The sequence below is a fragment of the Anser anser genome (genome assembly GCF_964211835.1).
Source record: "Anser anser genome assembly, chromosome: 21".
Taxonomy (NCBI): domain Eukaryota; kingdom Metazoa; phylum Chordata; class Aves; order Anseriformes; family Anatidae; genus Anser; species Anser anser.
Window position 1 is genome coordinate 6,309,218 of NC_139742.1, and position 17,629 is coordinate 6,326,846.

At 51.3% G+C, this 17,629-nt stretch overlaps 1 protein-coding gene across 4 annotated transcripts in view; it reads left to right on the forward strand.

The window, feature by feature from the left end:
* Positions 1–17,629, forward strand: part of EEIG1 (estrogen-induced osteoclastogenesis regulator 1) — a 36,938-nt gene that overhangs the window by 9,460 nt on the left and 9,849 nt on the right. For 3 of the 4 annotated variants that reach the window (XM_083807807.1, XM_083807809.1, XM_083807808.1), the window contains exons 3-6: positions 10,369–10,489; positions 10,792–10,821; positions 14,538–14,654; positions 15,156–15,202. In XM_083807807.1, the coding sequence (XP_083663933.1) occupies positions 10,369–10,489; positions 10,792–10,821; positions 14,538–14,654; positions 15,156–15,202 (315 nt within the window). Of the gene's footprint in view, positions 1–10,007; positions 10,250–10,368; positions 10,490–10,791; positions 10,822–14,537; positions 14,655–15,155; positions 15,203–17,629 lie in introns of those variants that run through there. The other variant, XM_083807810.1, reaches the window with a different exon arrangement.

Sequence of the window (17,629 nt, forward strand, 5' to 3'; positions counted from 1 at the left end):
TTCACCATGCTTTTTCTGTTTCTTCTGCTAGTTCTTCCCATCATCACGCAGACTGTGCCTGCACGTTGCTGACTGTGAGGCAGGAGCGTAGGATATTATTTATAATCCAGCAATCTTTTCAGGTTTCTTAATGCTCCATCGCACCGGCACGAAGCAGTGGCTGAGCTTTTTTACTGCTGTAGCCTGGCTGTACCGGGTCCTGCTCATGTCCTGCTTCCAGGCTGAGCAGCGCGGGCTCCTTTGGGGACAGGCTGCCTTCCTCAGTACAGATCATCATGCAGCAGCCCGTCTGTAGGGAAGCTCTCTTCCTGGCTTCTGCCAGTGGCCTGTTAGGTTTTATTTCATACTTCGGTAACGCCGGGCAGTTGCATCTGCATAAACGCTGAATTCCTTTCGAGAGCTGCTCATCGTGTGCCTTCAGTAGCCTGCAGTGCTCCTTGCCCCGAGGGAAGCGCTGCGCTGTGGGGCAGTGGATTTCCTATAGCTGTTTTTACATTTGCTTCCAGCTTTGTGAAATACCCTGCTGGTGGTGCTGGGGGTAGCTGATGGTACGCCGTTTGGCCGCTGTTCTCGTTAAGGTTGCTTTCTGGCGTAGGTTTACGGCAATGCCATGCGAGCGTGACTGCTCTTTCAAAACAAACCTGCGTGTTGCCTTCCCTCCAGTAGGGATTCCTGCTTGTCTCCGGTTGCAGCGGCTCTCAGCAGAGGAGAATCGCGGAGATGTGTCTGAGTACTGCCGGTGGTGACAGCCCCGGGGGAGGTAAATACTCTCATCCTCCAAAACCCGCTCCTGGCAGGCGAGCAGCGAGAGCCTAGCCTAACATCTCCCGGTGGCACAGCCAGCACAGGCTGATGTGTCACCAAGTGCAGCACTTTCCCTCGTTCTGCTCTTAACCGAGATGTAATTTATGTAATTACCTTTCTCTGATTAGGGTGCTGTCAGTGCAGTGTGAGCGTGCCGTTACGTCACGGGGTATCGGTCCCAGAGAACTGCTTTTAGCTGGAGCTGCGGGTCTGGGGCAGCTGAAGCCGATCCGACTGCTGCGTCTCCGTCCCCCTGCTCTCCCCCCGTGCTGGCTCTGGCACTCCTCTGACCTCACCATTTGTGTTAAACTGATAAAATCTAGCCAAAAGGCAATTCGTCCTTCTCTGCCGGCTCTGCGTATTGAAACAGCGTGACACCGGGGCTGACGCACGCCAGAGTCGAGGCAAGAGGAAAAGATGGGAAAGGAGAACGGGGCCCGGCAGCGCTGAGACTCCCAGCCTGTCGCCACCGGGATGGCGACGAGACAGGGATGCAGCAGGCTTTATTCAGCAGCTTTCTGTCATTCGCAGACCTCTGCTGAGCAGCCTTCTTGCAGAAAAGCAGCAACAAATACTGATGGAAGAGCCTGAGGTACAGTGAGAACGCGTCTGTACCTTGTCCTTAAAGCCTTGTCCTTAAACGCAGTGACCTGGTTCGTGCTGCTGAACAATGCCTTTATAAATGAACCGTCATAAAACATCCGTGATGGGATGGAAAAGCTGGTCTTCACACACAAAGGGATGTTTTCCTGGACTATTTTATTGTTTTTGACGAAATGTGTACTGTGTAGAGGTGATTCACAGCGGAGCATGTCTGGGCACAGCAGGGTGTTACCTCTTGGGTAACTAAACATACTTTTAGCACCGGGGTTGACTTCAGGCAGCTTATTTACTGAAGAGCTCTTCAGCACACTCGAGCCAAATTGCAGTGATGTTACATCACGCGGTATTAATGAAATTATTCCCGAAATGAACTTGGCCTCGTGTGCAGGTTAATTTACACTACAAAGGCTTCTCTGGTACGGCTACGCTGGCGAAGTCTCCTGGTTGAAATGGGGCTGATACTGGCACAACGCGTAGCTTGAATAGCTGAGCTTCAGCATGGCTTCCTGTGCCATAAATCTGCCTTGGAGGCCAACAGATTTGTTCAGTGCACGTCGCTTGTAGCGGGGATTTTGTTCCTGGTCTTGTGGCGATTCCCTCCGGAGTTCTCATTTTTCCAGACTTGCTGTCCCAGCAAAGCCCTGGAATATCCCATCCCAAGACCCATGTCTTGATTTTTCATCTCAGTGTGTGTGAGGGGCTTGGTTTTTTTGCTTGGAAAGGTGGCTTTCTTTTTTATTTATAAGAGCACTTTGTTCACAAGCACAACTTTCTTGCAGCACGGAGTCGTGGCCATCTCTTGTACCCCTCATGGTAGGGACATTACCAGAGTTTTCCTTGCTGGATTTTACGTTGCTGTCTTTCTTTAGTAGGAGCCCAAATTTAGGCAGCAAAAGGCAAAGCTGGAATCTCTCAAATTGACAGCTAACACTTAGGGGATGAAGCAAGTTTATAAATATATCAGCAGCGGATAATCGGTGAATCTTCATTTCACATCTACAGGCTGCCACAAGCAAAAAGCTTCCCAAGCTTCGGTGTTACAGAAACTTGTGGTGTCCCGGAGAGACAGTGAATTAATCTACCTTCGCCTTGCAAGCGCCTGTTTGGAGCAAACCTGCGGGGTTTTCTGAAGCTTTGGTTCCTTTATCTGTTAGAACTACGAGGCAGATTTCTGTTGTGATTTGTCCAAAGGGCACACGGGTACTGGGGGATTTGGGAGGCTTTCTTTTCTCCTCTCCAGTCCCACAGAGGTTTCACCCCGGGGTTGCTTGCGCCCCCAAATCCTGCTGGCTTGTGCAGTAAGCTGAGCGTCAGAGCTCAGGGCTGACCTGGGCAGACCAAGCGAAATCTGCAGTGCAGAGCTGTTCCTGGTGTTTTCTGTGAATACTCGTGCATTTGCTTACGATAAGAAAGCTCCGGTGATGGATTTGGCAGCCTGGCACCTGACTCTCGCTGGGCTAATCCAGCTCCAAATGAGTCTATCAGAACAATAGAGGTGGGAGTCGGGGTGGTGACTCAGTGCGTGCTCGGGTTTTTTTTTTATAAAAAGCCAATGCGTCTTCCCGCGTTCGATCTGCGCGTTGTTACAGACTCGTATTTCAGTAACTGAGTCACCCATCCAGCTATTCCTTCCTTTACGCTTAAGAGTTTGGGTTTTTGCTCCTGGCGCACGGCCCTGGCCGCTGACCAGAAGGCACTTGTGTGCTGGGGATGTGGCGAGCAGCCCTCGGATGCGTGCTGCTCCGGCTAAAGCACAGCGTGTAACAGTAGGTGTGTTGCACGATATTTCCTGCTACAGGCCCTTCTCGTCCTTGCTCCAGCTTTTCTTCTCCGATTCAAGAGGACAGAACAAAATACAGCCCCCTCAAAGCTGGCTGTGCCACGTGTCCCCTGGCTGAAGTGCCCTGTGTGCATCCTCGCTGCCCGATGGCCGTGTCTGTTAGAGCATTTCTCCCTGCCTTCGCCGTGCTCCACCCTCACTCACCCTTCCAAAACTCATCTGACTCGTTCTTTAGCTTGTCTTCAAGGTTCATTATCCTGTGACTTTTTTCCTCCGTTTGGCCCAATTTTTATTTCCTTATGCAACTTGTGCTGTAGCGTTCCATCGCCGGCTGCGTGCTGCTTTTTGTTAACTGCCATCAGAAAGGAAGAGTTTAAAGGTTTGAAGATTTAGATGCAAGAAATAGTTGGAATTTCTTTTTCCCCTCTAAAAACAAGCCCTGGTGCTAGGTTTTAGAAGCCGTGGATAAGCTGGACAGTGAGTCCAGGAGATGATGCACTGGAGGGCTCTCACCTGCGGGACATCCCGCATGGGGTTTCACGTTGGGGTGCGTGGAGGCCAGGCACAACTGAAGTGCTGCCTTGAGAACAACCTGCTAACGCCCGGGCAGGAATGCTGCTGCTGCTGGAGGGTTTTCTGCTGGTGGTTGGCTGCTGCCCCGTTCTGCAGGAGGTATTGCTGCTCCCTGCCTCGTCCCGGTGCACCTTTATCGAGAGTGCGCAGTTCAAAAGCCGCGTGTCTTTGGAAACAGCCTGCTGGAGATAAGCTTAAAGCCATAAAAAGTCCATCGCTTGCTGACCAGATAGCGGCTCATTTTGATGGAGAACTTGGAAATCGCTCGTTGTATCCTGCTGTGATTTCACGCTCACCTGGGTTTTGCTCCAGCTCTTTCCTTACCCGCCTCGCACATCGTGGTGCCGTCTGTCCCCGCAGGGAGACAGTCTCGGCAGCTCCTTTCCCTGACTTCTCACCCGTGCCTGAAGCTGCTTCCGTTAGCTTTGTCTTTCCCGTACAGTTGCTGTTAGTCCTTTCTGCTGGATTTGCCTCCAGCTCACGTGAGGACTTCACTCCAAAGGCACTGGTGCTCAAATCCGGCCTTTAGAGAGCCCGTGGGCACCTTGCTTCCCCTCGGGTGTGAGCGCAGAACTGAACTGGCAAGTACGGGGTTGGGAGTAGGTCCTTTGGTACCGTGGTTCCTTGAAGTGGCTCCGCTGGGAGCCCAGAAGTTGATCTGTTGCTTGGTGGATGCGGTGACCTTCCCGCTGAACCCCTGGTTAAAACACTGGCAGCGAAACACCCGAACAAGCCTTGTTTCAAACGACAAAGACTCCCTCAGTTCTCGTAGTGACGCAGTGCGCATCGTCCATCTCCGAGCCACTTTGCCGTCGCCGCCGCTGCTGCTGCCCGCCGTGCAACACGCAGCGCCTGGCGGCTGGAGAACGCGGGGCTGGGGGGGAGCCCTCCGGCTCTCGGGGCTGGCACTTGTGCTGCTCCATGGTGTAAGCCGGGCAAAACAGAGGAACTGCCCTGAGGAGGGCTGCCTGCTGTCCTTTCCCTTCATTCTGGTCAGGGGAGACAAAAACCCCTCCGTGTAACTGAATTTTTATATCCACAGAGCACTCGTACACCGCCAGGTTAAGCTGTCCTGGGTTTTGGTGTGATTTTTGTATCCAGCCGTTTCCCAGTCCGGCACGGTGCTCCCGAGGAAGATGGTCTCTCTCTCACCTCTCCTGCTTGGGATATGTTTCGGCTGAACCTCTCAGCACCCGGCTCAGATTTCTGCCTCCTCCTTGCTTCTGCTTTGTACCTGTGCCTGGCAGCAGGTAGAAAAGGACGGCGATGCAGCTTGCTTTAATAATACGTGCTGCACTGAAGTGCCCGCTCCTAAGCCGTTATTTGGGGCCACCTACAGCTTTTGGATTGTAAATCTAAACCAGCTAGTGGCTAGGTAAAGGCTCGCCTTCTATTATACGTATTTTCACCTCCCTTTATATTTTCCATGCAGTAAAGCAGCAATTAGGCCCTGTGTTTGTAGCAGGACCGCTGTGTTTGAGGGTGGTGTAAAGCTCGGTGTGCTGGGAGCCCAGTGCCGTGGCTGCTGGTTACGGGCCTGGCTCTCAGCAAATCCCTTTGGGAGGGGGATTTTCAGGTGGTTTCTTCAGGCCTTACCAAAGGTGTCTCTTCCGTTAGAGCTTTGCAGTAGATAACCAGGTTAAAATAGTAGCTGTCTTCTCCAGGGCGTAACACGGGATTGATCCGGACTGCGCGAGCTAAGGGGATGTCAGCAGTCCTCTGCAGGTTCTCCTAGGAAGAAGCTGGGAGGGCTGGGGGTGTCCAGCCTGAAGAAGAGAAGGCTCCAGGGAGATGGGATCCAGGGGGATGTCACGGCAGCTTTTCAGTACTTAGAGGGGGTTACAAAAAAGGAGAGTGACTTTTTGCTCAGTCAGATAACGACAGGGCAAGGGGGAATGGCTTTTAACTCAAAGAAGGTAGGTTTAGGTAAGATGTTAGGAGGAAATTCTTTACTCAGAGGGTGGTGAGGCACCGGCACAGGCTGCCCAGAGAGGCTGTGGGTGCCCCATCCCTGGAGGTGTTCAGGACCAGGCTGGATGAGGCCATGGCCAACCTGATCTGCTGGGTGGCGTCCCTGCCGTGGCAGGGTTGGGGCTGGGTGGGCTTTAGGGTCCTTCCAACCCAGGCCGTTCTGGTTCTAATGGTGTGTGTCTGCAGCTGAAAGCAGAGCCAAGACACACGTGGAAAGAAATGCTGTACGAGACACATGGTGTTGCCCTTCAGATGCAATCTGTTGACCTGATTTTGTGGTGTTTTTTTTCCTTTCCCTGTGACTGAGGCAATGCCCTTGTACCTGCACCACCTTCCTCCCCAGAAGACCCCCTGCAGGAGTGCCGGGGTCCCTTCAAAGTCCGTTTGTCAGTCAGCCGCACTGTAAATGAATCCGAGCTGGGGATGGCCTCGTTGGCCTCCTTAAAACACTGTTATCATTTTTGTGCCTGACGGTATTGAGGCGTAGCTTCAGTGATGCCGCGCTGCCGCGTGAGGAGGTGAACCAGCGAGGGGAGCGGGGCGCGCTGCCTGCCGCGAGCCGGCAGGGCTTGGTTCTGCTCGACGGAGCTCGCCCAGAGCCACCTCTGGGAGCCTGGGGGACGTGGGCGTGCGGGCTGGGCATCACAAAGAGGAGAGCTCGCCCTCACCCTCCGTGTAAATGAGGAGGAGGGGATGTGAATAAGCAGCTCTTTGTGCGCACTTATCTCCGTACCGTCTTGTTTAGCCCGAGGTTTACCCGCGTCTGCTGCTGTGTACGAAACGCCAGACTGAGATGCGTTGCTCTGCTGCAGTGTTTGGCGTTGGGAAGCTATTTTTGTCGTCTCTGCCCCCCCAGTAAGCCTGTAGGCTTTTTAGGATGTTTCGTACTTTTAGCTCTCTTACGTATGGCCACTGCCAGAAAGCGAGAGCGAAGCAACTGCTCTTGTAAATGGGTCAGCCGGGCAAAATTGTTTCAGCGGGTTGCGTTAAAGCATCACACCCAGTTGGGCACAGCTCAGCTTTGAGGCTGTAAATAGAAGTTTTACTCTCTGTTGTGGTGTTTCGATAGCTAGGTTGCCTTTTGGGACAGACCCGCGCTTGTCCTGGGTAGCGTGGCCCCTACACGTGGCCTTTTTCTAGAAGCGTTTCCCTGTGTGATTGTTTTAGCAAAGTCTCAGTTAGCATCGTGGCTTTCTGGAACAGCGCTGCTCTGTCCGTGGCACTAAAATCACAGTTGGTAAACATCTCTTCTATAAAATCTGTCTGTCGTGCCTTCCTCCGCCTGCCTCCAGAGCTGCAGGAAGGCTGCGCGTGAGACCTGAGCCCGGAGAGGTTTGTGGTTTTCACCAAGCGCGCTGTTAGCTCTGCACGGGACGTAAAAGCAGATAAACCAGCGGGTTGCTGCTGTGCATCGCTCCCACAAGTTAGGTTCCTGCCACGCCAAAACATCTTCCCACTGCTCCCTGCCCAGTCCACCTTTGCTCTACGGGGACGGCGGTGCCAGGGGACACGGCATGCGGTCCCTTCGGGCTCATCGCAGGGCTGGAGACAGGCGAGGAGCTCGCAGCTCCCTTTGGAGGTCCACTTTTCACAAAAGCTGGCGCAGGGCTGCGTTGGTTTATTCTGCGGTGGTATATTTAGGTCTGCAAGAGTAATTACATAGCTTTGAGTAAGTCTCGAGTCAGGAGAGGGCAAAGCTTAGCCTGGCAGGCATTCAGCCTTCTGGGAGGCTTTTTTTTGCAAAATGCTATGGACAGCTTTTTTTAAAATAAAACTTCTGAAGACCCGTTGAATTGGCACCTAGTGCTCGGCATTGCTCTAATCTATTTCTGGCGCTTCAAATACAGAGTACGACTTAAAATTAGACACTTTTGGTTTAAAGCTGTTAGTTTCTGCTTTGCTTTTAGGTGCCCTGTGATTAGGATGGAAAGAAACACCTCTCTGTGCATCCCTCACCACGCTCCGGGTGTTCTGGAGCTAAATGCAAAACTGCTCCTCATCCGAGTCCACTCTTTCTTCCTATTTTAGTCTTCTCTAATTACCATCCTGATGATAACTTGCTGGGAGGCGGATAGACAAAGCCCATTGCTTCACCCCATGCTGTCTCTTGGAAATGTGGAACTAATTTTTTACAGTTTGGCTCGAAACAATGCTGCTGCTTGCTTGTCTGATGGTATGGCCCCAGCCCCCACCCTGAAAAGCCACTCTGAAAAGACAAAAAAAAAAAAAAACGTTGAAAGTCCTTGCTGAATGATTGTGAAACTGTAACTGGAAAGCGGCTCTGAATTTTATCTCAGTTCCATCCTGTGCAGCCCCCTCTGCGGGCACGCAAGGCCCCGAGCTCCGTGTGCACCTGCAGGCACGTCGGTCGTGGTGCTGCTCATCCCCAAACCCTCTGCTCGTCCCCTAATCGCCTGGGCCATGCTACCCACAGCAGTGTGGAAAGGCCGACGTATCTTGTTAATAAGAAACAGGAGGTCTGTTGGCAGAGCTCGTGAAGCAGCTCTTTATTCCCAATCAGGACTCTTTGCCCCATTTTTAAATCGTTAGCCTCCGCTGGGCTTAGCGGCATCCAGCAGATGCTGAATCAGAGCTGCTTTGTAATGCAAAGAGAAGTCACGAGTAGGAAAACTCGCGTGCTGGAGGGGCTCCTGCACATCGGACGGGTGAGGCAGGGAGCTGGCGTCACCACCCACAGCATGCCGTGCCAAAGCTTGGCCGCCCGTGGCATGGGGTATGGTGCTGGGATCGGTGCTCGTAGCAAGAGGCTGTCGTGCCCAGCAGGAGAAGAGTAACGCTGCTGACATGCCTGGTGTCTTCTGCGTCCCGTACACCATCCTTGCAGATCTGAAGCATGTGGGTTTGCAAGCATTATCCTCTTCTCTTGAATGCTTTTCTCTTCTGTGTCTGAATTCTCCTTCCTCCAGGTCATTTGAGTTACGCCATGTCAGGTTCAAGGCACCTCAGGTCTGAAACTTACCTTGGCTAGTTTGGTGAATATTTCATTACGGGCAAAGCCTCTTTAATCCCTGTGGAAATGTATCTCCTCTTCTCCTGCCTGAAGGAGTTGGACTGAGCTGAGTGGAGCAATGAGAACCAGACCTCATCTTGAATTAATCCCAAATTCAAAGGTATTCTCGGCACTTAGATGTCTGGTATTTCAATGACTTCCACCGCCAGCAAGGAGTTGGAGTTCACCGCCCTGAAGGGATCGCGGCCTTCCGTTTTCCCTCCTTTTACCCAGGGAAGACCAGCCCTGATCTACACTACAGAGGATTACAGGGTTTAGTTACTTGTCACCTACCACGTTTGTGGTCCCTGCTGTTCCCTTTAGCCGACACACTGAAGTCCCACGGAAAGTTTCGAGGACTGGCAGGGACCTGCTGGCTCAGGACCCGCTCCCTGGCATCCTGTCGCGTTACTGTCACCTCAGGGTTGTGGAAGGGGCTGCAGGGCTGCGCTCTGGGGTCTGCTCCGTCCTTCCCAGCAGCAGGCGATACCAAGACTGGTCTCGTTTCCCTTCCCACCAGTCTCTCCGGCTTTCCTGTGCCCAGGTCGGATGGTGGGAAGCTTCCCTCTCCCTGCTAATGCAAACGAGGTTTTTGGTGCCCTTGCTCCTTTGTCCTGTGCCGAGAGAAGAGCTGTATGCAAACTTCCTAGCTCAGAGCTGCCAGGAGCGCCGTGCCTCCCCCCAGCCTCGTTACTTGGAGCACGTAATTGGCTGGGGGCCAGGGGCTGAGCTCTAACCGGATCAGATAACCGGATCAGACCTCGCCGTGCAGCCTGCGGAGGATCTCTTGGTACCCAGGGCCTCGCGAAAGGCCCCCCGCACCTCCTTCCCCTGCCCCTTTGAACCCGCGGTCTTCAAGAGACAAAGCTCGGCTTCCTCGGAGGGCCTTGTGGAGCCCGAGCCCTACCTGAAGCAGCTCCTGTGCTCAGAGAGGAGCCTCCTCCTCCTCCTCCTCATCTTCCTCCTGTGGCTTCACCCTGTGCCTGAGCTGCAGCCTCCCAACTCTGTGGCCAGTGCTCAGGGCCAGGCAGCGAGAGCGGCGTGAGGGACGCAGGCTCCTCTTCACCTCGGGCTCTTCTCGTGTGGCCTGCTCCTGTCCGCCTGCACCCACCGGCGTTTCCACCTCTTCGTGTCCTCCCTCGAGCTGGCTGTTCTTACGGGCTCAGTCCCAGCGTACAGAGCGGGGTGGGAAGGACACTCTGTCCGGGACAGAAAGCACCTTTACTGCGCAGGAGGCTGCCCAAAACGGGCGTTGTAGGAAGATAAGCTCGGAAACCTTCAGCCCAGTTGAGTTACAGAGCCTGGGTCTGTCCAGGCTGGACAATAGAGGAGCTAAACCAGCTGAGCAGGAAACGTCGAAGGGCCTGGGAGAGTTTAAGGCAAATGCTGATGAGATGATTAACCTACCCCATAACCTAGATGCATTTTTATCTGCATTGGCTAGTGAAATTGCTTGCTGCTAACGTAACGCCCTTTGTATGGTGCCCTTTCAGGTGGTGTGGGTCAAGGTATGTTGTAGAGGATCTTTGCAGGCCGTGTTCCCAGTCAAAGACAACAACTGGGATTGATTTGGCTTTTTACCTTTATTTGAACACTGTATTTTTTTTTTTTTTTTGCTTTCTCACAGAGAGGAAGTGCAGGAAAACTGTGTCCGCTGGAAAAAGAAATTCACCTTCGTGTGCAAAATGAGTGCCAACCCCGCCACAGGGCTCCTGGACCCCTGCATCTGCCGAGTATCTGTGCGTAAGGTGAGCGTCCAGCTTCTGCTTCTGGCAGGTACCACCCGTGCCTTGGTGTTGGTTCCGAGCTGCTTTTTTGGCAGCAAGAATTGCAGTGGTGGGAAGGGAGGATTTTTAGGGCTAAGACAGAAACCGAATGGAGCTCGCCTCTCCAGCAAGGGTGCTTGACTGAGGGTGGGAGGGAGCAGGGTGTTGGTACAGAAGTTTGTGAAATCCTGAGACCAAATTCCAGGATTGAGTAACGACTTTCCCCATGTTTCCCCAGCGCAGATAATAGCTTCTTTTCCTGTTTGTTTTGTCTCCCATTATAGGAGCTGAAGGGCGGAAAAACCTACTCCAAGGTAAGAAAGAGTAAAGAAAGGGCAAATGTGTCAGAGTGGTGATGGTTTTGTTTGCTGTTCGTGCTCTGTGCCCATCAGAAAGCAGTGGCTGAACGGTCAGAACACAGCATAGCTGCTGCGAGAGGCAGTCTGGAGAGGCACTCGGCCTGAATTAAGTGATTTCCCAAAAAAAAACTTACTTACTGGGACAGGATCCAGATTGCACTGGATGTGGATTTGAGAAGGGGGTTGGGAAGATGTTCTGCATGTCCTCAAACTTTGGGGAAGTTCTGAGTCAGATGTGAACTTTCTGGCTTCTGGCTATGTCTTGTTAATAAAGAAATACAGACTTGAGTTACTGTGCTCTCCCAAACACAGTAACCATCTGTGGCTGGGGTAGGCACCTCGCTGCGCTGTGAGCACAGGCAGAAACCTACAGCAGAAATCACTGTTTTCCAGGGCACAGGAGGCGCTGAGGCAAGAAACAAGCTGATCATCAGGGACATTAGTTTTTTGTTTTGTTACACGCACACTCGCCCCACTCGTTTTCTCGCTCAGGCTGTGGGAGAGACAATGGGCTGGATGCCACCCCTTCTCTTTGTGCTGGAACAAGAGACAATGTTGGCTTAGGAGCTGAGTTCGCACAGAGCCCGAAACCATGTTTGTTTGAAAATGAGTCACTGGTGCGAGTTTCTAATAAACAGATGTTCAGGTCACGCAGAACCTTGTAAGAATTTCTTCTAATCAATATCCTTCCTGAGACCGTGGGTCTAAAAAGCTTTGAGAGGAGAGCTGCACTCACACCTAGGTACCGCTGTGCCCTGTGGCAGAGGGCAGTGGTGCTGCCCACACTGTTCCTTTTTTTGTGGCTAACGTGAGGACGCTGTCTCTAGGGCCATCGGTTTCTCTCTCACTAAATTTACGCTGAGGGGGAGGTTATTCCTCCGTCCTGCAGAGCTGCCTGTCCAGGGAGCACGGCGTAGCTGGAGGAAGAGGTGTGTCTGTGAGGTGTAAATGCATCGGCTTCTTCCTCCTCGATGCCCGTCCTGAAGCTTCCCGCAGTATTTGGAAATGTGGAATTAAAGGAAGCTCAAAGGCAGCCTCCATGGTGGAGTTAACCTGGACTCTTATTCAGGTCGTGTTGTAACCTACTTCCCCTTCACTCGGTCTGCAGTTGCGTTTAGAGGCGTGTTAAGAGATTTAACTGCTCCAGCCCAAAATCAGAGGCCAGAACTCAAGTACTCGTCTTCTCTTGAGCTGGGGCCTTGCTTGGTCCCCTGTGAAGAAGTGGAATGAGTCGCATGCATGCACGTGGTCCCTCAGTGCCTTCCCGCAGCTCTCTCCAGCCAGGCTGGGCTCCTGGAATTGAGGAAAGACCCGTGTGGAGGTGAGGGGCGTCGCACCAGGCAGGGTGGTTATAGGCTTTGCAGTCTTGGCCTGCGGACCAGGCTTGTTCAGACTCCTTTCCAGGCAGATTGTTGTGACAGAATCGAGTTACCTGGTATTCCTAATGTTTGTAGCAGCAGCAGTCTGTGTTCACGCAGTTATTTCCCCATTCCTAAACAAGGCCTCACCTTCTCAAACTGCATTCGCTCGGCAACTCCCCTGATCGTGGGAGGTGCGGAGTGCCCTCTCTACCTGGTCCCCCTTCAGTAGGGTAAGAGCAGTGGAGCTGTTTGTGCTCAGGTCAGAGTTTCCATAGACTTGTGTACCTTTGGTTTGACGTTAATGTCACCTCGGTGTCAGGGGTTATGGAGCGGAAACCAACAGGAAGGACTGATAAAGCGGAAACTCTTTCCCCAAGCTGGAAGAAACACCATCAGCTGGCTGGAAAACTGAGGAAACTATTGGGAAAGGTTACATATGAAAACATCCTCTTGCTAAGGGATCCTTCCTCTATATACTGGGAGTCTGCTTCCTGAGGAGGGCTTGTGACCTCAGCGCGCAGCGTGGGTGCTTGGAGTCCCGTCCCACATCTGTCCTCTGCCCATCTCCTCAGCGAGGCCCTCGGCTCCATTACCGCTTTGGTGTGGGACGGGGGGTCTGGGTCCAGGCCCCTCAAGTGCCCTCTTCTTCTTCTGGTGGGGCTGGGCCGTATCTCGTCTGCCCTCCATTTCGGTTGCTCTGATGTGTTGCATTGCACATGGCTTTCTCCTCCCCAGTTTCTCTCTGAAAGATAAAAAGTCTCTACTTTTTTTCATTATGGCTGAAGATTCAGCAAAAACATAACCCTCAGCACTGCGAGAGAGAGGAACACCTGCAGCAGGAACTGGAGAAACACTCGAGTTAAGGGAGCCCTTATGAAAGGAGAAGAGAGGGAGCAAAGTTAGGTTATGTTTTTCTTCCTTCCTTTTGTTGAAGAAAGGTTCCTGTTCTGTCTCACTTTTTATTTGCCATCAACACTTGTTCCCCTTTGAGAATGGGACAGAGGACAAAGGTACCATGATCTTGTTGCTGTCATCCCTTGAATCATCTTTTGCAGGCTGTGGTTTAGACTTTTGACGTGGAATAATGGGAGCAGTCCTGATATGGAACAATGTTCATACAGCAGGGACTGGTTTGGGCTGTAACTCCCTATCAGCTGCCACAGCTGAGAGCACCGCGTTTCCGTAGCGTGGTGCTAGTCTGAGGCTCGTGGTTCAGTTCTGTCATTCAGGTGTCAACGCCAGGGCAGGAGAATTGTACTGTAATGCACAAAATTACAGCTGGGTATGGGCATTTGCTTGTCCACCTTCTCTCCGTGTTCTTGTGGAAGCCAACCTGTACGTTGAAGTGATGCTGACTTTCTGTGCTGGGGCTGTTTGGTCAAATTTGGGGTACAGAATCTCTTCCTGGGCAGGGCAGGTGAGACACAACTGACTTATTGCCAAAATTCTGAGTAAAAGAAGCTGTAACTTTTTTCTTTTGGGAAAGCACTGTATTCCTACAGCAGGAATTAGAGCAGAAGAGCAAAACTGCTCTTCATTGTGTTTGTGCTCCAGAGGCATCGATACCTGCTTTGAATTTGCCTCTAATCTTTAATTTTGTCACCGTCCCTATTTATTTTCTCTTTGTTCAAGAAAGTTTGGAGAGCTGATAACTAAATCTCTGCAGACATTTCTCTTCCTCCTGCCTGCCAAACGTACCACTAGCTAGTTAAATCGTGGAGGTGCTGAGGAAGCTTTGCTACAGGAGATGCCCAGCCCAGCAGCTGTGGCAGTAGAGCACACGCATGGCCCTATGGCTCTCCATTCCCAGCTTGCGGTGCTGCAAGGCTCCGTTCTGTGGTTCAGGACAGTGTCACTTTCCTCCGTAACAATATCCTTTCATCTCCCGGTTCGCATGCTCCGCTGCACTCTGCGATGGCCCGACACAAAGAGTGCCTTATTATGTTTGTGTATGTGTGATTCTGTTTTTTCCACATCGGTGACCTAGTGCCTTCCATGTCCTTGGTTATGCAACTGCTGCAGGCTGGTTAACGCTGTCCTGGCCAGCACCACTGCTCTTTTCCTCCCTTGCACAGGGCTGACATCCCACAGAGCGTTCACCTGGCTGGGGATGAGGAAGGCGACCCTTCCCACCCCCAGCTCTAAGGGGTCTCTACACCCCATCTCTGCGCGTATGGCTTGTGTTTCTGCCCTAAGTCTCAGAGGTGCTGTCCTCCTCTGGTCTGGGTGACACTGCATATCCCCTTATTGAAGTTTTTTTTTTGTTTCTTTGTTCTCTCCCCTTCCCCTCCATTGTTTTCATGGCTACAGCTGGGCTTCGCTGATCTAAATCTGGCAGAATTTGCGGGCTCTGGATCCACTGTCCGTTGCTGCTTGCTGGAAGGATACGACACCAAGAACACGCGACAGGACAACTCCATCCTAAAGGTATGGCAGCTGGTTCTGCCACAGTGGAAATCCTGCTGTTGAATAAAAAAAAGATCACAGCCAGAGTGCAGTGCTGAGCCTCAGAGAAGATCCTGTTATGTACAGAGAGAGGGTTCTGCTTTTATGCTGCTGGTCTGAGCAGGGAAGCTTGCCGTTATCACAGTTGCCCTTTGATGTCTTGGCATCCATTTGGCCGAGCGATAACCCTCGATAACATTTTTTTATCATCAGAGAACGCATGAGCTTGGGGGGAAAATCAAGTCTGAAGTGCATTGTCAGGGTTGCCAGGCTGGTGTCCCGCTGAGCCCCTACAGCTTGGAGCCATTGATGCCTGTGCTTGGGAAAGGGAGGAAATAACTTGCTAAATCCCTGGAGCTGATCTCCTTTAGAGAGGAACTGGGTCTCGTGAATCTTTACGCCTAGCCCTTGACATCCTGGCTGTTGCGAAGTGAGGTGCTCGCAGCAGGATGGCTAACTGTGGGCCTTGTTCCCTCTCTGCAGGTCACCATCGGGATGTCCTTGCTCTCGGGGGACCCCTGCTTCAAAACGTGAGTTTCTGGGTACCCGCCCTGTTCTGGGGAGACTGAGACTCCTGTTGCTTTTGCAGTCTTCTGTTGGAGACTGAAATTGCTGGGGAGGAGGAGGAGATGTCCTTGAGATAAGGAAGTATGGGGGAAAGCTTGAAAATGATGGTCTAGATTGTTGGATCAGCCAGCGTAGTGTAGCAAGACTGTGCTTTTGGTTGGTCTGTTCTCTGCTGTTGTTTCCCAGCTATAAAAGGGAAGAGTCTGCTGTAGGGTGGGGAAATTCTGAATTTCAGTGCCAGTGGTAACGTCAGCTAGTGATAGATGTGAAGGGTGACCTGCAAGGGCTGCTGAAGTCTGTGTCAGTTTTCACTCCTGCTCTGTGAGATGGGATGGCAGGGGGAAGTATTTTCAAATTTCCCTTTGAAACTCAAACCTGATTTCCAAATCTCTTGTATTCTTCTGAAGGACTGGGTTGTCTCTCTTTTCCCTTCTTCTGGGGGAAGAAACAGTCTTGTTGTGCATAGGGTGTCTTGGTTTTTTTCCTCCTAGTGTCGTTGAGTTTTGGAAACTAACGGACGTTGATAAAGAACTTTGTGTTTTACACGAGGGACAGTTTCTCATAGCTCTGGGGTTGGTTTCGATGACCTCCAAGAAGGGAAAGGTCAATGAAGAAAACAGTCTTGGAAATTACCATGTTTCAGCACATAGCACTCAAAATAAAGATGTTGAATTGAAATGGCAACAAAAATAATGCGAGGCTGAAGCATTTTAATTCTCTCTTTCTTCTTCAGGATCCTAGGATCATAATTTGTATTGATTAGTAGAGAAACTGCAATCATACACATCTTTTATTTTTTTAAAATCCATTTAGCAAGAAAGAATAAATGCAGCAGAGCTAGAGAGCACTTTTGTTGCTTCGCTAATTGTTGGGGAATCAGTTAACAAATATAGCAGTGACGTGTGCCTTTATACTGCAGTGATCCCAGCCAGTGTGCAGCAAGGTGTGTAAGTGCTGCAGGACTGCCTTGTGCTGATAGAATATTTCCTGCTGACTCCCAGCGGTGTGGGAGGAGAAAGCTTTACCTTAAGGTCACGTCTCGTAGCAGTAACATTCTGGGCTAAACGGTCTAATTTTAGGAGCTGGCTTCGAGTACATCAGCGAGCTTGCGTTGTTATAAAAAGCTGCCTAATTTGTATTTTGTGAATGCCTTTTCACAGTGCAGCAATGTTTGTGAGCCTTTCAAACAGTGACTGCAGTGCTGTCAGATTCGGAAAAAATCATGCTTCAGAAGGAAACTTTGAGCATCTTAAATCCTAACCTTTTAACGGTAATAGATGCTTTAACAGATGTTTCCAGCCTAGGTTACTAGGATTAGTTTCAATGATAAATTGAAGCGATGGCTGACGATGTTTGACAAAAATACCTGTTGCTTTTTCATTGTGGAATCAAACCCCACTGTTAGTACCTGGAAATTACACAGAATTGAGTATAAATATCAATTTAATGTAAGTGGGGTCAGTCTGAAAGTCAAACCTCCCTATTTTCTTGCAGGATTTTTGCAGTCATCCCCTTTTTTTCTTTATATGGTGATGATGTGCAAATGTCTAAAAATGGAAACTTTGCATGTAGAATAGTCCTTGATCAGGAGAGCTGTTGAGAAATGACACTCGTTAGAGGATTAGGCAGGAATTAAGCTGTGCTGGGAAGTCACTCCTGAACGTGCTCGCCGAGCACTTGCTTTCTGCAGCACCCGGAGGAACCTTCCCCTCCTGGGTGTCGTGCAGGAGGGCAGAGCAGGCTGCTCGCCCGACCCGACAGCTGCTGCAGCAGCGGTGGCCTTGACTGAGGCAGCAGGGGCCTTATTAACCTGGGAAAGCAAGTCCCCAAAGTACCAGGTTGTGTGTAAATCACCGCTAACGTGGTTAGGGAGGTGGTCTTTTTTTTGGTGGTTGCTCCCCCCCACCTCAGGAAGGTGTGCTGGGGGTCTCCTCTGACCTTTGTAGCCGTCTGGCTGCCGTAAGAAATGGTTTTAGCTCTTTATTCTTTCTCCCAAACTGTTCGATGGTCCCCTCGTGTAGCATCTTCCCTCGCTCACCGCAGAGCTCCAAGTGAGACAAATAAAAGTTTGGCTTCTCACTCCTCGCTTAAAAAGCGTGGTATAATCCATTACTTACAGCTCAGGCTTCAGGCTATAGGGAAGTTAGGGCTCCAGCAGGAATATTAACTTTGCCACGCTGCACATGCCGTGGCTTTGACCCAAAAGCCCTCCTGGAGGAAGGGAGGGGGCTCAGGCGCTTGCAGTTCTGTCCTGGAGTCAGCATTTGCAGAGGGATGTTGGGAGCACGCAGAACAACCAGAAAAATAATTCTGACAGCTGGAAAAATACTTTAGTCTCACTAAAAAGTAGTTTAATCATCAGTTAAAAAGTGGAAAGGTCACTCGATGGT